This window comes from Pezoporus occidentalis, unplaced genomic scaffold, assembly GCF_034315485.1.
Source record: "Pezoporus occidentalis ecotype Australia unplaced genomic scaffold, CSIRO_AGI_Poc_V1 ctg192, whole genome shotgun sequence".
Taxonomy (NCBI): Eukaryota; Metazoa; Chordata; class Aves; order Psittaciformes; family Psittacidae; genus Pezoporus; species Pezoporus occidentalis.
In genome coordinates, this window is record NW_026913771.1 from 1,587,213 (window position 1) to 1,611,339 (window position 24,127).

At 43.5% G+C, this 24,127-nt stretch overlaps 3 protein-coding genes and 1 long non-coding RNA gene across 5 annotated transcripts in view; 2 read left to right on the forward strand and 2 right to left on the reverse strand.

Annotated features, from left to right (window-relative positions):
* Positions 1-8,171, reverse strand: part of VMP1 (vacuole membrane protein 1) — a 67,183-nt gene extending 59,012 nt beyond the window's left edge. The window contains exons 1-2 of the mRNA XM_062617159.1: positions 8,080-8,171; positions 3,432-3,560 (exon numbers count right to left, since the gene is read on the reverse strand). The gene's annotated coding sequence lies outside the window, so the exon portion shown is untranslated. The remainder of the gene's footprint in view (positions 1-3,431; positions 3,561-8,079) is intronic.
* A 560-nt stretch (positions 8,172-8,731) lies between these two features.
* On the forward strand, positions 8,732-9,413 carry PTRH2 (peptidyl-tRNA hydrolase 2). Its single transcript, XM_062617142.1, has one exon. It carries the CDS (start codon positions 8,780-8,782, stop codon positions 9,293-9,295), a length of 516 nt encoding a protein of 171 aa, XP_062473126.1. The 5' UTR covers positions 8,732-8,779; the 3' UTR covers positions 9,296-9,413.
* A 164-nt stretch (positions 9,414-9,577) lies between these two features.
* Positions 9,578-24,126, forward strand: LOC134162854 (uncharacterized). Its single transcript, XR_009964466.1, has 2 exons — positions 9,578-10,113; positions 23,913-24,126. It is a non-coding gene; the product is annotated as an uncharacterized LOC134162854 (long non-coding RNA).
* Positions 10,674-24,127, reverse strand: part of CLTC (clathrin heavy chain) — a 33,628-nt gene continuing 20,174 nt past the window's right edge. Inside the window, exons 16-33 of one of the 2 annotated variants that reach the window (XM_062617143.1) lie at positions 23,427-23,569; positions 22,788-23,022; positions 22,330-22,452; positions 22,088-22,233; positions 21,738-21,921; positions 21,203-21,395; positions 20,594-20,751; positions 20,232-20,396; positions 20,031-20,138; positions 19,749-19,916; positions 19,434-19,583; positions 19,056-19,187; positions 18,777-18,887; positions 17,930-18,100; positions 17,429-17,650; positions 16,368-16,388; positions 13,368-13,443; positions 10,674-12,081 (exon numbers count right to left, since the gene is read on the reverse strand). In XM_062617143.1, the coding sequence (XP_062473127.1) occupies positions 11,957-12,081; positions 13,368-13,443; positions 16,368-16,388; positions 17,429-17,650; positions 17,930-18,100; positions 18,777-18,887; positions 19,056-19,187; positions 19,434-19,583; positions 19,749-19,916; positions 20,031-20,138; positions 20,232-20,396; positions 20,594-20,751; positions 21,203-21,395; positions 21,738-21,921; positions 22,088-22,233; positions 22,330-22,452; positions 22,788-23,022; positions 23,427-23,569 (2,631 nt within the window). In that variant the 3' untranslated portion in view covers positions 10,674-11,956. The remainder of the gene's footprint in view (positions 12,082-13,367; positions 13,444-16,367; positions 16,389-17,428; positions 17,651-17,929; positions 18,101-18,776; positions 18,888-19,055; positions 19,188-19,433; positions 19,584-19,748; positions 19,917-20,030; positions 20,139-20,231; positions 20,397-20,593; positions 20,752-21,202; positions 21,396-21,737; positions 21,922-22,087; positions 22,234-22,329; positions 22,453-22,787; positions 23,023-23,426; positions 23,570-24,127) is intronic. The other variant, XM_062617144.1, reaches the window with a different exon arrangement.

Consider the following 24,127-nt stretch of genomic DNA (forward strand, 5'->3'; position numbering starts at 1 on the left):
TTTAAAACCCCTCTTTGGAATCTTAAAACAGTTTCTGGAATTTTATTTTGGAAAAGAGTCCCACAGAGCTAAAGCATCTTATTTGCATTGCATTTCTCCCTGTAAGCAAACATGATTTACAGCTTCTGACATGCTGCTTTTGTTGGAAAGAAAAGCAGTGTGGTATTAAAATGACAGGTTATATAAAACTGTCTAGTGGAGGAAATTAAAGTTTTAGAGAAAAAATACCTCCCCTGTGATTTATGTCAGGCTTAAGAACCATGCAGCAGCTCGGACTTGGTAAACAGGGGTGAGATCAACTCTTTGACTCAGACTGCAATAATGCTGTCAATTTTGTTTTAATAAAATGTTAAAATATTTCACATACTGTATTGGCTTAATACTGCCAGGGCTACACACATTGATTTTAGACAGATGTTCTTCTGAACAGGTACAAGCCTTGTGTATTACTTGTAATACAGACAAAATTGCTAGCTAGAAAGTGATTATTATTTATTACTTAAACTCAACAGTAGTCCTTCCTTCAGCACCTTCCTGAAATGAAATGTGCAGCAATAGAAATCTGTCTACTTAAAACAAGCTAGCAGAAACTAATTTCTTGCATGTTACCATTTTTAGTCATTGAAACTTGGGCCCCAAAATATCCAGACCACCAAGAAAACTAATAGAACAGCCTTGCAAAAGTTTGCTTCTGAAAAATGCTGAAAGGCTCCATGGTCAGCCAAGGACAACAGAGGACTGGCCCACTGCAGTAGGAGGCTTTACAGCATCACTCTGCAGTCATTTGCAACTCAAGGTTTGCTCTGAACTGCTATTCAAACGCCAGAGAAACGTGAACCTCGTCTCCTCAGATCAGTTTTATAGCAGTCTGACACTCTGGAAGTCAGCAGTCACAGCAGTACTGAGCGGTGGATAACCAGCCAGTTGCTATGGTGATACCAGGATCAAATGTTTAGCCATCTACTAATTTCGTTAGGACAGGAAGTCCCTGTAAATGGTAGACTGCTTCTACTGACTGCACTTATGTGGGCTTATTTTTACGTATATAAAAATATGTATTTATACACATAGAATGTAAGCTATATCCACACATCTGAATATTGCATACACATATAAAACTCAAATTGCAGAGGGGAAATATTTAGCTTTGGCATCCACAGTTAGAAAACCTGATGTTCACAGAAAAGCTGCTTAAGAAGCAAAAGCCATCAGAGCTGTTCTGCCCACATCACCCTTAAAATAAAAAAGTTCTGGCTTAGGGAACTTCAGTCACATTTTGTTGGTTTAAACATAACAAACATTAAAAAAACCCAAGAACTTAAGTGGAAGCTGCATGTTCCTCATTTTGAAATCCATCTTCTTTCCTTGTGCAAATCCAGCCTTCAAAATTAAAGTCTCAATTGGTTTGGTCTCTGCTTTCATCTTAATTACATTTACAGAAAGTTAATTTACTAATACAAACTGCTCTCCCTGTTTGATGCTAAAATCTGGGCTGTGCACAACGCTTCCTCTCCATGAACTGAATTCCACAGAAATCCATTAAACATCTTACTGGCACATAAACCCCATCAATCTCTAGGGATCTCAGGTGCACTGTTACATACATATTACAGCTCTCCCAAGCTGAACTAATAGAGCCAGTTTTACCCTGCCTGCTTAGAAAGGCATTATTCTGGGATTAGTTTTGCATAACTCCACCTCAAGTACACAAGTCAACAGTGACAGCAAAGCAGACACATAATCCCTTTGCACACTTGTGTAGTGAACAGCTGTCAAGGAGGTCTTAAAGTTCAACCATTCTGCAGAAAAGCTCTAAAAACTTGTACTTAGATATAAAGATGACTAGGCTATCTGATACGTATCACATGACAAGTCTAAATGGGCTGCAATTAAGAAACCAAATTTTACTGGTTTCAGAGAAAACTCCTTGGTTTATCGAAGTCTGATTATTTTTAAAGCATCTTAGAATAGGGCACTGGAGGATGCACATCCAGAAAGCTCGGCTCTCAATCTGCTGTTCTGTTTGGTGCCTATTTGAATCACTAATGTCTTCTGATAGAGATCAATGGGAGTGGGAGTCTGACCCAAAATGGAGTTATCATTCATTAACTGAGTCCACATTCTCAAGTCTATACCAAACCCATGATAGCTCACAACAGGAAATTAAATTCTATTTGCTAAACAGAACTTCACTTCTTATGAATGCTGAAAAATACAGAGCCCATATCTAAATATAAATTTGCTTAATACATGGAGTAGTATAATATAAGTGTTTAATAAACATAAACCCAAACTATTTAAAAGAGAAAAAAAACCCAAACCAAACAACAACTTAGAGCAGTTTTTGCTTGAGGGTTGCTTAGATCATTTGTTAGAGCTGTGCTCACACAAGAACTTCTTTGTAGGGCTGAACAAACAGCCCACAATGCACTATTCAGCTTTAGCGCAAACCATAACGTTAAGTATAAAAAGACAATTATCACTAGTCAAAAATGTAAGTTGGTTAACAAAAAAGGCTTATGGCAACTGTGACTGGCACTTCACAGCATAAATGAGACAAAGCAAAACAAGCCATTAGAGCATGAGAATGTACCAAAATTAGGCACCGCAAGCTCTACACTCTGTAATCAGAGAAAAGGACAAAAGCTTCTTCTTTGCTGAAGCTCTGGGGAGCCTGCTGGAGCACCCAAATGTTGGGTGCACTTATGTAAAAGCTTAAGAGAAGGCAGTTGGGTGCTTGTGGTCTCACCCATAGGTGCCAAACATGGACTCATGTTCTATACTAAGGATTTTTTCAGGACTCCTTTCCAGTGTGCTGGAACAATTAAAATTAAACTATTTTAATGATCTCAATGTTTTCCCAAGCACTGTTTGAATCGCTTACCACTTCTCACTTAGAGACCCTAGGACTCTGACTCTCATCTCCATCAAAGTTACTTGTCACACAGCTGCTAGACCCGGATTTATACTCAGACCATTTTGCTGACGTTTTCTCCCAGCCACCTTAGCAACACACCATTTTGTCATTTCTTGCATTTTAAGCCAAATGCTCCAATCCTGCTGGTATCTTGCTGCTTCTTTCTCCCCAGCCTTTCTGATAATCATTCCCTTCTTCCTTATCTACATCACTGTTCTTCATAGAATCAATTCTGTGTTCTTCAATTACAATAAAGAGAACAAAAGAATAAAAAAAACCAGACCTTCTCAGGTGGATAGTAATTGCACTAAACTAGACAGAGATACACATCTGTAACAGTTTGGTTTCAGTCATCAAATGCTCTGCTCAGGCAACAATTTTCAAAGGGACTAAGTTAGCAGTTTCTTGGCAAAGTAAGACTTTGGAGAACACTTCCCTTCAAAAGTCAAAGACTGCCTGGCACAGGAATACATTCAGGTAAAGGATGAGATCAGTCTTGTGAAACATTACATACCCTTTCAGCTCCGTACAACTATGTCACTCTTCACTACTTCTATATCTGAAGCCAGTAGAACAGACAACTACGTCCTCAGCTCTGTAGACATTCAAGACCAAAGTGACCGCTTCTCCAAACCTTCTGTCCCTACAGAGTAAGATAACACTGTTCATCATGTGATATAAAACTGGCACAGTCCCTAACTTGGAGGTTAATAACTTCCCTAAAAATGACAGGAAATACAAAATGTAACTGCTTGATTTTTTTCCAGTCCTTAACACTCATGGGAGGCATTCAATTAAAATAAATTAGGACACATCAGAAAGACATTCAAACCTCCACAGAGTTCACTATAATGGGTGACTTTGATATCAGTGCATTTATTCCCATACTAAAAATATTTTTCTAACTAAAATAGTTTAATCCCTCAAAGGAAAAGTAATTCAGTTAAAGACGACAAGTTTCCATTTTGTGGGTTATGCCTGTCTACACCAGACCTATTTTCCAATTCTTAGCCAAATACCAGTTCAGAAAAGTTATCTGACAATTTGGAGCTAAAATTTCCAGTTTTCAAAAAAGACTTTGGGTGGTGTTTCAGGAAAGAATGATTTAATATTGTTACAACACATGTTTCAGGGGTGCCACACATTTTCTTTTGAGGTTACTAAGAGTTCTGCCCCTCCTGTTTACGGCCACTGGTTATTAAGCTGCTCTCTCTGGTGGACTTTCTCAGGTGAATCATGAATATTGATGGTTGCCTATGTAGAGCGCAGCAGTAGAATTGGGTGCTATAATAATACAGTAGAGTCATCACACAGTATTATAGATGAAGAGGCACAGAAGATGGTAGGAAAGATAAAATTCATTTTGTTTGGGTCTCTGCAGTGATCTCTTGCTGAAACTTTAAAAATAAATAAAATAAAAGGAAATGGCAATAAGCGGGAATGTGAATATTATCAGTGTAGCATCCCATGCTATAACCAGCTCGCAGATCAGTCCCGTGCTCTTTACATTGGCAGGAAGCAGCAAGCCTAGGGTGCAGACTGCAGCTGACAGAAAAAGACTGCTCCACTGCTGCTCAACTAGCTCCTGAGGAAAGCACTCCAAGGTTAGCAGCAAGGGTGAAACACATTGCTGAGGGGGTGACCCATGACCACCACAGGACACCTCCTCAGAATCACTGCTGTGCTGCCATACTAACTTCACTTTCCCAAGCGCCCAGCTTCACCATATCTAGATTTTGAATGAGACAGCATTATAGTACACTGTACTTCAAGCCCTCTCTCAAACAGGGAGTCAGGGACAAGAACTACCACAGCACTGATCAGTGCTATGATAAGGTACCTCTTGGGGAGGGCATGACATGTATGCCCAAGCAGCCCTTCCACCAAAACTGATGATTTGAAAAGTCTGATATGAGCAGAGAGAAAAGTTTTGGAGAGAGAAACCACAGAGCACTACAAAAAAAAGACCATAGCTTAATATTCAGGTGACTGGACAAGTACCTTTCACATCCTTAGTTCCAAAGGGCTATACACAAATCCATGCTCATACTACCTGCCAAGATGTTTGTCTCACAGCACTTAGACAACATTCTACATTCAGGTGGCAGTCAAACGCTGCCATCAGCCCCCCTAAGCTTCCAAAAGGCACAGAGGAAATAAAGGTCACAATTATTGTGACAGGACAACACACCCTGCACAAAAAAAGCCTTGCAAAAACTTGGCTGGGAAAGAATGAAGAGTTAGAAACGTAAGAGTATAAACCCAGCCTTAAGCATCACCACCTGGCTCCTCCAGCAGCTTGTGCACAGTGTAGATTTGGCAAGAACTCTGCCTTTTATACTATCTTGTAAGTGCTGGGAGACAGGGTCCCCACAAAAAGATGTCTGAACCTGCCCAGCTGTTCTATCCAGAGTGCTTCTTCTGAAAGAGGAAGTACAGCACAGATGAAAGGGAATGAACAGAAGTCACTGCCAAGCCCCACAGAAAACTGTAGCTGAAACATGCTCCTGAGACAATGACTTGTGCTTTTCATAGATGGTATCAGTCTCTAACTGTAACCAATTCAGGTTACACTATGGCTGCCTTGACCATTCAAATGTGAATACAGATTCAAATTCACCACACACATGCTGAGGCTAATTCTGAGCCTTGTAGGAGAGAAGACAATTCTTCTAAGAAGTTTGAAATAGACTGAACAAGTGCCTGCCTCAACACAACATATTCCTGTTTCCTGGGTCCACGTGGACAGTGCAGCCTCAAAACCAGCAATGTCCTGCCCCATGACTACAGCTGCAACCTGCCACAGGAACAGAAAAAGCTCAGTGTTGGAACAGCTTCAAGGCTGTGCCCTTTGCTCTTATGGAATAGCAAAGTCCATCCAGCTCACACTTCTCCACAAGTACCAGAAGTTAAAGTTCTACTCTGCAGGTAGTAGTACATTTCCCATCACCATTATACCAGAAAAACTGGCCTACTCTTACTATACATCAGTAAGTTTTCTGTTTTAAAACCAAGACTTGTTAAGAAATAAGATCTCAAAATACGCACTATTTACACAGAACAGTCTAAGGAGAGATATTCACAAGATGTAGTCAGACCTCATAGCAGCCACCCAGTATCTGAAGGGGGCTTATAACGATGCTGGGGACAGACTCTTCATTAGGGACTGAGTGACAGGACAAGGGGTAACGGGTTAAAACTTAAACAGGGGAAGTTTAGATTGGATATAAGGAAGAAATTATTTACTGTAAAGGTGGTGAGGCACTGGAATGGGTTGCCCAGGGAAGTTGTGAATGCTCCATCCTCGGCAGTGTTCAAGGCCAGGTTGGACAGAGTCTTGGGTGACACGGTTTAGTGTGAGGTGTCCCTGCCCATGGGGGGCATGGCAGGGAGGTTGGAACTGGATGATCTTAAGGTCCTTTCCAACCCTGACTGTTCTATGATTCTAAACACTTCTGACATTCAAAAGATGTTTAAAGACAAGCACAGGGTAAATGTTTCAGGGTGGGAACAGTACAGACATTGCAGCTAAGAGGCTTGCTTCCAGTATACTCACCTTCCTCATTACCACTACCCACTTAAAAGTTACTGAGTCTCCTCCTATCCTTTCCCATAGAAACTACAAGTACCATGGATTTCGGCTGTTAAGTAGGACAAGAAGCTTACCCCAAATTAGTAAGTAGTGCTCATCTCCCATCGACTGACTGGAAACCTGTTTTTCCAACCTCTCATCTGAAACCAGGGGATGAAGCCATCACTACAGCTGTCACTTATGACCAATAAGGAATAAAGACAAGTCCACCCACGCTGCAGAAATAATGGATTGAAAGAAAGGGGACAGACATACTGAAGGCCATTTTGATAGGCAAACTTAATGCACTAAGAAGAGCTTGCCTATGCCATCATAAGGTAAAAAGGTATAAAACATGAGAAACCCCAGTCAACCTATCTGGCAGGAACCAGGGTGAAACAACTTCAGAAGAGCGTAAGTCCTAGCAGTAAAACTGCACCAAAAGCCACTGCTCAAACAGAACACATATGCTTCAAGGCATAAATGAGTAGTATTCCTCCACGTCAGAGTGTTCAACCCATATCACTAACATTGACTAAACCAGGACACCCACCTGTTGGCAAGCATATGCCAGAGAACACAAGGACAGGAGAGAACCCTGAGGAAGTGATGTATGTGCAGGTCAAAGCAGATAACCTGGATTCACAGCACTTTGTAAATAAAGAGTCACCATCAAACAAACTTGTTAGCCCTTCCCTCAGGTCACCTAAATGACTTGCCAAACATCTAAGGGTCAAAACTAGAACAAAACGGGAATGTCAGTGCTATATTATCTTCTGCAAACACCAGATGACATTGGCCAGAGAATTAGGAACCAGACAAACACATCCAGGTCCTTAACTTTGGTCAACAGGGATAAGACATCGAGAGTCTACATGGATTTGGGCCTAAATCTGCAGAAGGCAACAGCAGTCTATAGGAACACGATGCAGAAGATGCAACCATCGGCTCAGAGGGAAACACAACACATTTCTACTGGAGAAGCACACAAAGACCATCAGCGCCTGACTCCGCAGCCAGAAGGATGAGTTTCTCCCTGTGTCATCAGGCACCGTCCCCTGGGCCACAGCAGGGCGATTTCACCGTGCAGTCACCGGGTTTTGTCCAGCCTCAGGTGAAACGCCCCGAGCACAGCAGGTCTCCGGCGGGCCAGGGGATGAATTAGCAGCAGCAGCGGAGCTATCGCCCTGAACGGCAGCAGCGACGAGCTTCCTCCCGCACTTCAAGGGCCTGAGGCGGCTTCCCCCCGCCCCAGCGCTCAGCCAGCGGCCACCTCCCGGCTGCCTCACCCGCGGCTCCCGCCAGCTCTCCTGCCTGGGCCTCTCTCGCCACCCCTCCTGGTCACGGTGCCCCGGGACGCCGCCGCCACCCCCCCGGGACCGGGACTCCCGCCCCGCGGCCCGGCCCAGAGCGCGCTGTCACCGCGGAGACAGAGGAGAGGGGGGAAGAGAGCGCGACCCCGGGCGCGGGTGGCCGTGAGGGGAGCGGCCCCGCTGCTGGAGCTGAAGGGGCGGGACGAGGGAAGCGCCACGGGTGCTGCCGAGGGGCCCCCGCCGCTGTGGCAGCCCCGGCCCGGCCCCGCCGCACTCACCACGCTCCGAGCCGGCGGCTCCCGCTGGGCCCGGGCCAACGAGGAAGTGTGGGCGGGGACAAGCCCGCCCCTTCCCGCCTAACCCCCTGTTCGTCACTTCCGGCGCGTCTCACGCCCTCCCGCTCCCGGCCGCCTTTGGTAGCGTCATCCGCGGGCGGCGGCGGCGGCGTGGTGTGGTGTGCCCGGTGTGCGCGGGGCAGGTGAGCGCTGGGAGCGGGCCCGGGGCCTGGCGCGGCCTCGCCTCCGCCCCCTCCTGCCGCAGGCTCCAGCGGCCCCGGTGCGGTCGCTTCCGGTGCGCAGCCGTTGCCGCCGCAGCCCTCGGTGGGGCCGAGCTGGATGCGGCTCCGCTCCGCACCCCGGGCAGGGGCCCTGAGGTGAACGTGGGCTCTGCCTTAAACCCTCGGCGCTTTACCGCTTCTCCCAGCGTTTTTAAGCGTGAATTTCGCGTGATTCGCGGGTTTGTTTCTTTGCTCTGCTTCCCGAGACGTTGTTCGCGCACCGTCAGGGTGCTGTGGCGTTAGAGCTGTCGCTGGGAGCGGCTGTGGCCACGTACCCGGGAAGGCATCTCTGAACTGCTTCCCCAACGCGTGTGTAACGAGCACCGTTTGTCTCCACGCACCCGGGTGCGCGCTCACCCACTGGCAAACCCGACTAAATTCTGTTTTCCCCTTCTTTCCACAGTCAGTCTCCGGGTCCCGTCATGGATACCCTCTCCCAGCCCGGCCTCCTCAGTGTCATTGCAGGAGTTGCCTGCGGTGTGTGCCTGGGATGGGGCATTCGGGGGAGGTTCCTCCGGCAGCCCTTGGTGGGAGGCAGCGCGGCCGCCAGCAGCAGCCTGGGCAGCGAAGCCATGGGCGAGTCCGGGGAGTTCAAGATGGTGCTGATCGTCCGCAACGATCTGAAGATGGGGAAGGGTAAAGTAGCAGCACAGTGTTCCCACGCCGCTGTGTCTGCCTACAAGCAAGTGCAAAGAAGAAACCCTGAGCTCCTGAAGCAGTGGGAATACTGTGGACAACCGAAAGTGGTCCTCAGAGCTCCAGATGAGGAGACACTGATCCAGCTCCTGGCTGATGCAAAACACCTTGGACTGACTGTGAGCTTAATCCAAGATGCGGGTCGTACTCAGATAGCTCCAGGCTCCCAGACTGTCCTTGGGATTGGACCGGGACCAGCTGATGTGGTAGATAAAGTTTCTGGTCATCTAAAACTCTTTTAACTGGGGACCAAAGAAGTCTCAACACATTGGTATGTAGAGCTAAAATCCAGGTTTATGGATTTTTACTCATATGTTCTCTCATTATAAATAAAATAACCAGGTTTTGTAAGAGATTCCACGTTTGTTTCTCCAGCTTTTCCTCATTTTAAGGTGGGTAAAAAGATGCTGGGCTCAGTGGGGTTGAGGGAAGTAAAGCCAGCAACATTTTTGATACCTATAAGAAGGAACTTGGTGTATTGAAGATTCGTGCAACTGAAGATTTTATTCTAGGTTAATGGCTGAAGAAAAGCCTTTGTGAAGTTTAAATTAATTTGTCCCATATGCAAAAATGTCAGGTTCCTCCTCTCTACCTTAACAGAAGGTATTTTTAAAGAGAAATTCTTTAATTTGGAAAAGATGAGCTGCTGTAAGCAGTTAAAATTGACCCGTACAACTGGGGGTATGTAGCCACCTTCCTTACTCATTGAGTAACTGATGCAATAGATTGTAGCCAAGTTAAACTGGCTTTGCAACTGAGGCCTTAACAGGCTATAATCAGGTCTGCGGAACAGCTGTAAGCCTTGCTCCTTTCTGGATCTGTCCATGCAGCTGCTGCACTTGCAGTAATCTGCAAGCAGTTAAGCCAAGTTCTAGGCTGAATAAGCTCATATAAACAGCTTGTCCTGCAGGGACTAAATTAAATCATGTTTTACTTGGGATTAACAGGTTCTCCTGGGTATAAGGAAGCACGCCATCACAGCAGGTGTTGGGCAGAATTCAGAGCACACTGATCATGGCTCTGCAAATCCACTCTGCAGCTCCACTGTAGCTTAAACACAGTAAAAGGCAGGTTCCCTGCACTTGTAAGTAGGGGGACTTTGAGACTGTTTTTGAACAAAGCTATTTTGTGAGAATTCTGCACTTTTACAGCCTTTTAGCCATGTCTCACAGTTGTGAAATAGGTTGTAGAAGAAAATAGAAGGATTTGCCTCCATCAGTCAAATTCACAAACTCAGGGGAGCTGAAATGCAAGCATAAGCAAGCGTAACAAACAGAACAGGTTTTTGTACTGCACCTCTTATTTAGGCATAATACTTCTCAAAGACTGAGACTACTGACTGTAGATTTCTGCTCCAGACTGAACAAAAGCCTACACACACTTAGAGCCTGCGGCAGGCGAGTTGCCTCCAGGTGCCAACACCCATCATGACACTGCTGTTGCACTGACAGGACCCCAAAACCTCAGTTCAGGTTTCACAGGAGGAAGCAGGAAGGAGATGCAGCTACAGAGCTGGAACCTGACACTGAGAATAGGATGGCTCCTGGTTAAGAGACAGAAGTGCCTACAGCTACCACAAATAGGGCTCATTACACTCAAATATGACAGTATTCATAGAGAAACATTTAAGTCAATTTTATTTGAAGCTAAATATGTTTAAGGCAACTTACATACCTAGAACATGATCTCAATTTAACTGACATACCCTACTACAGTCCTAATCTATCACCTGGTCAAATATGCTGTAGTTGGCCACAATGCAGCCAACTATTGAAAAGTGCTATTTTCTTCTCTCTGGCATAATCTTTCTATAGAAAAAGCATTACATATTTTCTTGTATCACCCCCTCAGTGCAAGACACCACTACCGGTCTCCATTGCTGCTCTTCTAATGGCCCCTCATACCTTTGAATGTACGCACTTGCACGTCCTGTACTAGCACTGTAATACTTGGCTTGAGTTTGAAGGTCCTGTTTGAAAACAGTAAAGTGAAGCTACCACTATGCAGCATGTCCACAGTCCAGTAATTTATTTTTTAAACTGAGTAATTTCAAATTGCACAAACAAAACTGAACAGCAATATGCTTGAATTCTCTCTTCTGTACACTCAAAACAGTGATCTAAAACACCACAATATCCAACATACACAAACCTCAGGGCAGGGTTAGTAAATACACAGATTGGAATCATGGTGCTCTGTTCCTGAATGGAATGTCCCACAAAAGCACAGGATACAGCACAACATAAGGTCATCTGTTACATATGGAGTGAGCAAAAAGACACTAGCATTTTCTATATGCATAACTGGAAAAACCTGCATAGGTTAAGAAAAAAAAACTCCAACCAACTTGTACTCATTTTAAGTCAGGCAAGGTTGTCTGTACGCATTTTAAATTCTTTTTGAGCTATGCAATCCAACCAAGGCAGGATATGCTGATTAGTGTTGTCTCTTGTCAGCGGTCTTGCAAGGTCAAATACAATCTTCACTTTAGCTTTCTCCGAATATACAGTGATACTTAAATGCTGTTTAGAATAGACAGTACATACTGTAAGCTGCTCACATACAATGAACTTAAGATTCAATATTAGAGTGTAACACTATAGAGTGCAAATCAGAATCTTCACAATAGACTTAATGGTAATAAGCAGTCCTGCAAAAGCCCACTTGAACAAAGTCGTTTAAACTATTCCCCTTTTAAAGTCTAAATGACATGGAATGTGAAAAAAGATTTAACGTAAGTGATTCAAATAGTTTGCGCTAGAAAAAACAGTCCTTCATGAAGTAAAGGTTACAAGAACACGAGGCAGAACTCTTGCTTTTCCCTGTTATGAGTTAAAGCGGGGAGGGACGGTGGAAGTTTCAGTAAGAAAATACACTAGCTCCAAACTGACTTGTGCTGCATCTCACATGCTGTACCCAAAGCCAGGCTGCGGTTGCCCATATGGGGGTGCGGTGTAGCCATAGCCAAAAGGTGCTTGTGGAGGAACTGCGACACTGGGTCCTGCTGTCAACATTAGCTGGGGCTGACCTGGAAGACAGAATGGATTCATCTTTATTCCTTGGTACCGAGAGATCAGCCAGCAGAATGCCTGCAACCTCCTTGTAGACATTTGTATGCTTAACAGTAAGTCCCTATTGACCTGGTTTGGGGTCTTCAGAAGCCAGAATGGCCATTTTCCCACAAAACCTCAGGATGACAGATTCTATGGTTACAAATACTACACTGTGAAGTACCGGGACCCAGATTCTTGAATTCTGGGGTAAGAAGTTTAAGTTCTTAGACATCTGATGCTGAGAGAGAAAGGAACAGCTTCCTGCTCCTGAAGCAGCAAGTTCACCCAGTCCCAGAGTCAGTCTGGCTCTTAAAACAGCACTTCCTGCTCCAATTGCATTAGTAACTCTGCCTTGCTGAGGGCCAGAGCCCTATGCTAGAGTGAGCCTGATGCAAAGGCTTGACCCCTGCAGCACTGAAGCAGAGGCACCTTCCAGAACATTCTCATAAACTGCATTCACTACTCTGATAAGCAGCTGATAGTCAGACACTTACACTTCAGTAAGACAGCCCAACAGTTTGCAGTTTTTATAGGGTGGCCAAGACACAGCTCCAGCCTGGTTCACCCTTACAGTAGCCAGCAGCCAAACATTTTAAGAACATTAAGAGTGCACACACAACTGTTGCAAGATTTTTTGCTTTGACAGACAGTGTTGATTGGATTACTTATTGAATCATAGAATAGTCAGGGTTGGAAAGGACCTTGAGATCATCTAGCTCCAACCCCCCTGCCCTCAAGGCTCTTGTCACATTAGGACTCAGAACTAGGTTTTGTAACATCACACCCTGTGGCTTTATTGCTAATATTCCACACTTCTTGTACTGCTTCGCGGTGTGGAGACTAGAGCTGTCAACTATACAGCAAAGGCTCCTTTATTACTGGATAGAAGTCACATTCTTACTAGAATTAGTGGGATAACCTCAGTACAAAGGAAATACCCAAGACAGACAAAGCAAGCTGAGCAAGATTCAAATAACGCACTTGCTAGAAGTCTGGAATTATACAGCTTCCACACTCCTTTCCTTTAGGAAGCATTTCTTTAATAAGGTGGGACAATCTTAAATCCTGCAGCTCATACGCTCCTGCTAAAATTGGATTAGAGTGGTACTTTATCCAGTAGTTTGGAACACATTTCTTCAAGACTTGATTTCACACAAAGAACATTCCCATTTCCAAGGATACCCTTGGAAAAGCCGCAAGTAGAAGAGTGGTGTTTTTAAAGCAGAGCACGCTACTGACAACACATGAATTAAAGCATTACCATAAACAATAGGTTGTGTTTCTGTAGCTTGCTCCTCTTCCTTTCTCAAAGACTCTGATGCATCCAGTTTATCCACCTGGAATGGAAACCAACAATTAAAAAAACTCTTCTAAGAAGAGGTACTTATTCATGGCAGAGAAGTGGAAAAGCCTTAGTGGTATGTTAACACCCATCAAGAAAAGGAGACCATTTATAAGTTAAGATCAATTCAAGTAGCAATGTTGGTACTGGTGCAGTCAAGATTGTCCGTTTCCTGAACCCCTAATTGAGGGATTTGTGGAACTTCTTTGAAAGCTCACTCCAGGTTGAAGCTTAAATGAAAGGACTTGAGCTACTGCGACATCAAGTAAGCTCATCAGTCAGTGTGGCTCCAACTACTTCAAACCAACAGCCTTTGGACACAGATTTTAGCACAATGTCAGTTGGAGACCTTTGGCGTTGGAACAATTGCTAAGATAATGCCCAGACCTGGAGGAGTTTCCCTGAACATTGAGGCAAAGGAATCTGAAGTTGGTATTTGTGTACAGCAGACTGCAATAGCATCCGACATGTCACTTGAGCCTCAAGATTTCACTTTCCAAACTCATTCACTCATGCAATTTAAGTTCAAATGCAGAGAATGCATGTGTATAAGACTTGCTTTTTTCCACTCTAAAACTGTGTGGCAGTCAGCCTAAACCCACAAATACTCAACTTGTTTGAGCTTAATTCACAGTGACAAGACAAGACTAGCCAGCTTCCCTCTGCTGCACAGCAAGTGCCATTGTGCTGTTAAGCCCACCCCTAAAGAAAGGCAGGAGAAGAAACTTATTCTTATGAAATACTCCTTGCTACTAAAACAAATCCAGGGAAACTCAGCGTTACTACAGTGTAAGGCAGGCCCTGAAACTGAAACCACAAAAAAAAAAATAAAATCAAGAATTGGTATTTGACCTGAGAGGTAAGATTTAGAATTAAGTCAGAGACAATCATGCCAATTACTTTTTAAGACAGTAAGACAACTCACAAACCAGATTAATCTCTCACTTAATTTCCTTAACAAAGGAGTTTGAAGACAGGTTTCCTGCACTTACACAGGGTCAGCTATGCTAGCATTCATGAGTTGAACAGTTCTTAGCTTAACTGCTACATTAGCAAATACTTGCAGGCAGCTCTAATGGCTTTCTTCAGGTTAGTTGTGAGTTACAACATGTGTTCCAAGAACCTGTTAATCTGTAACCTCAATTAGAGGCATACATCCAGGAAGTGGCATAAGTCCTGAGCTTCACAAGTTCATTCATTGACTGGGCTTTCACAAGCCTTTTTGTTGCCTCACACCAGTATCTGGCTTGCTGCTCTCAAAGTGCACAGGAGTGTTTGCCAGTGCTTCAAGACTCATTTCCAGGCACCATGCTGAGAACTGCGCTGTGTTTAAGTCAAATAGCAACACACTCAACACAGAAGCACAAGTTTACAGATGCAAATCCAAGGAAAATGTGCAGAGTTTGCCACTCAGCAGAGGCATTTGGCTTACACACACTTGGAAAGTCTCCAGCCCAGGACATTTAATGCAGTTTTGATGCCTCCCCTCAGAGCTAAACAAATACTGACAACAATAAGCGCAAGTTTGAAACCAGCCTGCAGGATGGTTTTTACACCACTTGCTTGAGCATCACCAGGTTCAGTACCCTACAGACTTGTAGCAAGAGTGTTTTAAAGGCTTTTCCACAGGGACTGCAATAAGCTGCAGAGGAAAAGTAACATGCATTCAATGTTATTGTGTTATGTGTGCATGAAAAAGAGGCAAAAGTACTGAAGCAAGAGTGAGGTCTGAAGATGACTGCCATACAGGCTCCCCCCAGAAAACCACACGCAGCCCACAGCAATGCCTTGTAGCTTAAGGAATAGTGGGATGTAATTGCAATGACTGCTACACATGCGTAGTCTATGCAAACACTGCAGTTCAATTACCTTTTTTCACACACACGCTTTTTTACTGCCTCACTTACTAGCTGCCGAAGGACCTTACACTACGCATTTTAGTCAGGTTAGCCTTGAGTTCCAGTGGTGTAATTACAGACATCTTGTCACCAAAAAGGAGTCTGCATTTAGTCCATCTTCAAGCTATTGGTCAGTTTGTTCGTCCTTTCCTCCACCACATTAATGGAAAACTCAACACTAGGGCTGACCTCTGGTCTGAGGAGAATCAGAGTGGTATTTGTACAGAAACAGACAGAAATCTAAGGGATTTGTCCTTTGGAAGGGCAAAATTGCACAGCGGAAGGCAAGCCTCAAGAGCAATAAGCTTTTTGTTTTGTTTGGTTTTGTGTGTTTTTTTTTTAATGAGGTAGCAAGAGAAGTTTAGTGAAGCTGAGGGGCTTGGAAAGCAGTCTCCTTTGCACAACTACAAGAAATTTACTACAGGGAACAGAACCATAGACTTTCTCTAAGAGCTGAAGTTTTAAGTTGCTATGTGAACTAGAGCACCATGTGGATTAGACTAGCACCAGAAGAACTGGACACCTGAGTGAGGAAGAGTGAAAACGTCTCTTCTGAAGCAGCTAGTATCTACGCTGCCTACTGTCAGCACGCATTAGTAATGATCAGAGATCAGAAACTGGATCACAGTCCTTGAACTAGCAAATGCCTTATCAATTTATGGTTCAGAGAGAGTGGTGCCAGACTTAATGATTTCTTATTGTAGGAGGTTCTTCCAGTCAGATTGATTGTCCAATAACAGCACTTATGTATCCCTTTGATACCAAGTTGACTGTGATCCAACCGATCACCTGCATACCCTTCCTGAGGCTCTATTAGCTCATCAGTAGCAAGTCAATCTACTTTTGTCCTACAGCACTAGCTACTTTTAGAGTTAAACAATTTGCATATGCTTTAGTGATATTGTTTGGGGAAAAAGCAGTAGCAGCAGTGTAGTAAACATAGGAAAGAAAAAAAACTCATGCAGAATCCTTAGACTTAGTCCTCCAGACTTAAAGATGGAAAACAAGAATCAACTTTCACCTTTTCCTTTATTGCATCAACCTGCAAAGGAATTCAGAAGGTGCAGCTTAGAAAAATCAAATTCCATATTTAGCATATAAAAGGTAGAAACAACAGCGTCAGGGAAGAAATTATTAAGGTACAGGTGAGTAAAACCAAAGATACACCAGAAGTATCTGCTTTAGAAAGGCAGCTCTGCTTGTTGCTAGATCTTACTGCATTGATTTCCTTAGCTATACTACAGTTATATACTAATCCTTTAAAGATTAGTATTTCATGACCTGCTAAGAATCCTACCCCAAGACTCCTACTCTCAAGGGAAGCCTAGTATTAGCTTGGTACATCAGGCATATCTGACAAGCAATGTTACCACTTAGATAGCTCCCCCCCTCTCCCAAAATACAACATTTAAGGATAGCAGATTGGCTATAGGATTACAGAGTAGTCCTGCCTTCAGCAGTAACAGCCAGGCAAATCTTCTAGATAGGCACTCTAGTCTGAGTTAAGCTTTTACTTATCACAGAAGGAGTCCTAATCATTAAGGAATGTATTCCAAAAGCTTCAGCTGGGCAAATATTGCTAGCAACACTTGGTATCTGGTTCAGTCTGTCAGAGCATTACCAAGTACTTTCCCCAAACTAAGTTGCTTCAAGCAAAAGCTGAGTTGTAATTAGTGCCACTAAGCATCAGAGCCACATTTTAGAGTTAAATGCAAAGCAGACCAAGTTAACTCAAGATTTAGCTATAAAGCTTTTTTTGGTATACAGTCTAGAATTTAGTTAGAGCTAAGATTCCTGACTGACACAGCATATGAAAAGCCTAAATCCTGGAGTTACTTTAAGACACTGCCCATGGTCAGGCAAATACTACTGATGTAGGTTCTGTAATTGGTAGATAGGGTGGAGTCTGCAAGTGTTTCAGCCTCCTAGAGGGCGAAGTCTCTCCCCAGATGGACTGAAAAATAAGGGTGGACATGGACAGACACTTGACAAAGCCCAAATCAATGTTAGTAGCAAGCAGTCTCAAGGCATAGACCACAGTGACTAACAAGCTTTCAGCATTGGAGAAGCACATACTCTTACCTTGGTCAAGTATTCCTTCATGACCTGAATGAAGTATGGCATGGCAAAGTCCATGATGTTGTGCCTCCACGCTGTTTCCAAGACAACATCTGGCCTTAGGAGATCATAGCAAGTGAAGAGACAAGCACCAAAGCATTCTCTCTTGTTCTCCTGCAAGAACCACTGCAACAACTCTTCTGCCAATTCAGTATCTTTGGATTCTGAAGCATACTGCATTGCATCCTACAACATGAGAGAGCCTGTTTAGCCTGAAGTACCACAGTACAATCATCAATACTGACGTGCTATTTAACTAGCCTGCAATCTATCACTGACATTAGCAGACAGGAGACAGTCTACCACTTGTTTCCAAGAAACCTGCCCGTCTACTGCACTTCTGAAGTAAGATTTGCCACATTAGAAGCCACCTAGTGGCATCCAAGAAGATGCAGCTTTGCTAAAAAAGTCACAGGCCTCCAAAGAAGCCAAGTATGCTAAACCAGACCTCTGTGGTGGCCTTACCTTATACAGTCTGTCTTTCTTACAGAGCTCTACACTCTGTTTCCAGCGATTATTTCCTTTGAAGAGATAAGCAGCAATCCTTCGGAACTCTATTAGCTCATGTTTCTCCAAACGTTGAGCAAGAGAAATGTTGTCAAAGTTGTCATAAGCATCTATAGAAGTCCTAAGAGCCTAAGCAGAGAAAGAAGTTATTCACACCTCAAATGTACAACTGCGTCCACAAAAATGCAAGCATTTTCCATACAACTTAATTCTGTATTCCTGATTCTAGGAGGATAAAGCATTCTCACCAGACCTGAAGAGATTTCTGAGAAGCCAGTGTTTGATACACATGTAGTTTAGGATGTTCCAGTTTGTGTTTTCCAGTACTGATTGCTGAGGTTCAGAGCCTCTGAATACCAGACAGCTGTTCACCAAAACCAGTAGAACTAGACATCATAACTGTCTGCCCTTTCTGTGAGTTTTCCTTAACATCCACTTTTTGCCTTAAATACGAACTCATCTATCACACTCAGAGCAGCCAGTCTATCCCCAGAGCCCAAAAAGCTCTCAGAAAGCTCCTAACAGTTCTCCTCTTAATCCTTGGCTAGTCACCACTAGTTCAGTTTGAAGTGCCAAAGAACATTTACTTAAGGAACTCAAGTTCAGCAAGCAGGTAAAATCTACTGAAAATGAGGGAGAAACCTCTGCTTCCAGACATTACAGACAGAACATCAGGTTAATACTGACACAGAAACCAGCTTGAGTAGAACTTTGCAGTTCAGGAATAACTGCTTCTGTTATATGCAGACTATGCAGCATGCAAGTTGGCACCTGTTCCAGGCACTAGTTTCAAGATGAGACTTACCTGGTAGTCTTCTTCAATAATGAAAAGGTTGTTCAGGGACTCATTCACGGATTTGTTGTTGTGATTTTGAACAGAGCGCAGGTAAGGTTTAACCAGTGGTAGCTGTTTAACCTTCAAGGAATCAGGTAGATAAATTTAAGTCAAAATTAACTTTCTGTAGAGGTCTCCCAGCATCTTCCCTGACAGACAATGACATAGCCAAGTATTTTAAAGTGCCACTAGAGCTAAATACTTTTCCAACTGTAACTTTTTCTTTGATTTGAACAGTAGGAAAATTACCTTTGTGAAGAAGGTGACAGCACGAGTGTGGTCAAGTCGGGGAGACAACACCATCAGCAGATCATTGAGCAACAGAGGTTTAAATTCCAAATAGAACTGAACTGCCTTGTAATACAGTTCCACATTGGCCACCTAGAGATGAGTAAGGATGCACATTCAGAGCAGAAGCATAACTGCAGAGAATCTTCGATATTCCAGCACAACTCAGCCACCCAAGACTCACTCTTGTCTCTAGAAATCTCTTTAGTTACTGTAGTTTACTTGCTTTGAAATTGTGCAGTACTATCAAGAACTCTGAAATTTAAACGGGCTACTAGTGAAGGAAAAAGAACTGAAGCAAACACAGTGAAAGGAGGTACAGTTCTTGCTGAGTAATACCTTTGTGATGATATCTTTGAACTGGCCTTCTTTCCAAGCATCTGTTGGGTGATTCATCATTGTGATTATGGCATTATCATATTCTTCATACTTATCATACAAGAACACCAATTCAGCCCAGAGGTGGGCTTGTTCTGCAGCTCTCAGAACCTAAGCAAAAGGCAGATCAGAAATTCCAGTTAACATGTATTGCCATTAGTGCACATCAGTGCTCAGGCTTTAGCACTATTAATAATCCCAAGAGCAGATACTGCAAAAGCTAAGGTACAGGCAATCCCAACAGATGTGTTTTAATTTAAGGCCTCAGACTTTCACCTTGGGGATGTTGACTCTGGACCAGAACAGCTCCAAGTGCTCCCTCATCTTCTGTGGCTTGAACTTGGAGTAGAGAATTGCTAGCTCTGTAAACATCCCCATGTGTGCCCGCTCAAGTCCAAGTGCTGCTTCCAACATAGTTATCAGCTCTTCAAAGTAGCCACGATCCTAAGACAGAGATGTCTCATGTTAGGAGCCAACCTTGCTACATTTCCAGTTTTCAACAGAGTTACCATGAAAGAATTTAGACTATGACCATAAAACAGGAGTTAGCCTAGTTACCTGGTAATAGTTAATGAGCTCTTCCAACTCATCTGCATGCACTACAATATGAAGTCCACACAACTGGGCCAGGCGGAACTCTTTTCCGTCAACACAAGCAAAGCAGACCTGGAATTGACAATTATATTATTGCTTATCATCAAAGCTTCTGAAGAGGCTACAGCTCTGAAGTCCCTTAAGTTATTCAATCAGTAAGTTTACCTCTTTCCATGTGCGAGTGCTGTTTGCTTTCCGAGCACCATCCACAGCTGCCTGGTATTCACCTAGGTGAACCAAAGTTGAGGCTAAGCGGCCAAAGTTGGACACATTGTTATACAACAGCTTAGCTGCTTCATACATCTTTTCATCGTAACAGCGATCGCCAACCTACAGGAGAACATAACCAGGTTATTCTTGCAGCTTTTCAGTCAAATGCTTACATAAAACATGTAGTGTTCAAGCCATTACCAAAATGGAAACGTCTTCAAAACCCAAGAGAGAGAGAAGTCCCAACACCCCTGTGGTTAGCAAGGCCTAAGGAGCCTGCTGCTGTGATTCAGTAAAACAAACTCAGTCTCACTCACTTGCTGGATATGTGCATTGTTGGGTCCATTGATAAACTCCTCTAGCTCTGCTAGACGGTTTGTTTTAGCAAGAGCAAAGATTAATTCTGTTTCCACATACGACTCCCGGGCCTTCTTGCGTGCCATCTGGAGATACTTCACCAGTTCCTCCCAGTTTCCTATGAAACAGAGTTCAGAACACTCACCTTCCTGCCACTGAGAACATGTGTGCTGAAGCTATACTACCAGCTCTACCTTGTCCAAGTATTTCTACAGCTATTCCCCAGCAATCAAGACTAGCCTTCATACTGCACATACTATGTTAGATTAATGGTCACCTTACAATAGGCCTAACTAAAATCCTGGTATTTAACTTCATGCAAAGACGTGCTTAGTAGCACCTGCTCTACCAGAAGTCTCCAGCTACCTAAAGAAGGCAGTTATAAGCCCACCAATTATCTGCAGATGGAATACGCTATCTTCCCCTCTTCTCACTTAGGACAGTTTTTGAAGAACCAGATTCCTCTACTTGCATCAAGACACAGGTTTAATACAACTGCAGTTTGAGCAGGCCATGCAAAAGAGCTGAGCAACACCAAAAGCAAGGCTTTAAATAAAATTTAACCATACCACTGGCATTGGCAGCTTGAACAACTTCCATGTACGAGGAAGGATCATCTGCTTTAATATATGAATCAATCGCTTCCTTTACCATCCCCTTCTGAAGCTGTGCTTTAGCCAGCTGACTCCACACAGCAGGCTCATTGCAGCGTTCAGCAAATTCATACGCACGATCCAGGTTGCCAATATGCTCTATTAATACCTAAAGAAAGGGTTACCATCATCAGCCACTATCTATAAAGGTCAGTTTTTACAAGACACTGTGCCGTGGTTTATGTTACTTCTTCAATGGATTCACAGCTGCTTTTAAAACAAGGGCTACTCTATACAACCCATGCAGCAAGAGTGACAGTAGGCTTAAAGTGTCACTTACTAGTGGGTTTAATACAAAACATCTGTTCTACTTCAGAAGAGAAAAACACTGAACAGCTTCGGTCACTTTGCTAATTGGTGTTAAGCACTAAAGTCACAGGTTAACAGCAAAGTCCTTGTGTGAGGATGTACATGTCACAGGGAGATACTACAGACTGATGTTTTTCAATACCTGTACAGCTGATGTGTTGACATCAAACTTCCTGAAGATAGCAAACGCCTCCTCGAAAAGCTCATTGCTAATAGCTATATTGGCTATGTCTGGAGCATCATAGTTATCCAGGCGATTGATGTATTCCATGACACGGGTGCGATCAGCCTTAATAGCTGTAAGAATGAGAAGGTTCTGCAGATTCCTAAACAGAGAAAGAAAAATATTAGTACATGTCAAGTAATGAACAGAAATTCACCCTTCCCTCTGGAGAAGGTATCAGTTTCTTTGCTGTTCCACATTACAGCAATTTAGTACCTCTACCAAGTATAATTTCAAGTTTCCCAAGACTTAATTTTGACTTTACACACCTGTGCTCACTGAACACAGAGTTATCAAGAACTATTTTCTCCAGCAGTTCAATAAGCTCATTTGGAAGATCTGCAGTCATGAAGGCCTTCACAGTAACAGAGACTTCCTCAGGGTCTTGCGTCTCTGACAGTGCAGTCTGTACAACCTGTAGGCAGAGTCAAGGCATTGACATATCAGCTAAGTGACACGCTAGCAAGTCAGGCTGGGACAGCAAAGGATTTTATTGGTTTGTCAGTTATACCTGGTCAATCAGTGGTCTTCTGTAAGGGTTGCTTTCCAGCAGGACACTGGCCCACAGTTCAGGGTCCTTACGACGAACTAAGTAGCGGGAAAGACTTTTGAAGAGGGAGTTCTCATTGCACACCTAGCAAATGGCAAAGTTTATTCAGAGTGCAGCCACAGCTATTGAGCCTACAGTTGATGAGCTAACTGTATTGCAACATTAAAGAAGCCTGAGACGCATGCTAGAAATCTCGGGCTTTGACACTTTGATTAGCCTCCTATCCTAGGATGTCCAGGGGAGTCTCCCAGTTCTAAGATGCAGAGGGATATTAAATAGCTACCTATTCTATGAGACATTACTAGTTCCTAGCTTAAAACTTTTTAGGAAATAAATGCTTCTGACAGTCTGAGCAATCCACATGCCACAATACTCAGGTTAGAACTTAACACACAATACAGCTGCCTTGGCATACATACATTGATAAGTTCCAAATCGCATTGTCCACGCTCATAAGCCACACAGGCCAGGTGAGGGTCCCTCTTTTCACAGTACTTGCCAACAACACGACTATCATAATAAGGATTCTCACGCAGGAATCTTTCCGGGTTGTTGTTGCTATCAATGTATATTTTGGCCAATGCATTGTGAGTCGCAGGCTCCTCACAACCCTCATGAATTCTTGCTTCCAGCCAGGGCAGAAGCAGTTTCAGCCTAGACGGAAGGAAGTAGGTTTCATATTAGAGAGACTGAGTGAATAAGCAAGTATCCACTTGCACAATATCTTCACTACAGAAGTCAGCTTCAGTATAGGACAGTCAGTAACTAAGAGTTATGGTACTCCCCTTTGACCTGAATTCTGTTTCATCATTACATGGTGTAACTTTCTGACACTGTGAAGAACATCACATGCCAAGAACTATCAGCTGGAAGCTGCTTAAGGGAGATCCGCACATCAGGCAAGAAGTAAAGCAGACTCTTGCTACTTGCCCAGCCAACATCAGTTTCTTGTTCTGTCAGTATTAGCTGTACCTGTGTAATGAGGGCATGCATGGACAGATGAGCAGTACTACTGTTACCAGTCTGGCAGCGTTAAGAGACTTGCAAAAGTTTAATACCTGTTTCTCTTCTCAACCTCTGCAACAAGCTCATCAGTTGAAAATTGACCTCTCACTACAAGAATAAGGTTCTTTATCACATCTTCAGAGCAATCCACATCAAGCAGTCCCCCAATAACAACAGGCAGACGACTTGGATTCACCTAAACAGGATTATTTAAAGTCAGTGTATTGTCATGCAGCATAGGCAGTCAATACTTATCCCTAGAAGTAGACATGAAGGCTGTTTGTTAAGATTCTTATCCTCCTGCCTTTACTCCCAGCTTCCTGAGGTTTCAGACTAGCTTGAAAGTCAATTCTTCAGTGAACAGGGGTTCACACCACAGTTCAGTGGCTCACTAATACTCAGTCCCCACAGGAGAACTCCTGAGCAAGCCAATTTGTCCCTGCAGGAAGTATAAAGAACTTTCCCACTCCTAAAATGCTGGAAGTTAGAGTGACCCTAAGAACTCCAAAGTTATTCTACCAAGTTTCCTTCATCAACAGGTACATTAGCTGGGGTTACTGCTCTGCTTGGCTGAGGAATAAGAGGAGACCTGACTCACATAAGGGCTACCTTTCCAGAGGCCACCAACAGCTACTTAAATGACAGTCTCAAGTATGAGTCTGCAGAACGCTTAGAAGCGTAATACCTATAGATCCATATAAACCTAGAAAGACTGATCAGTTTTATTCATTAAAGCCAACGAATTGTAACTTAC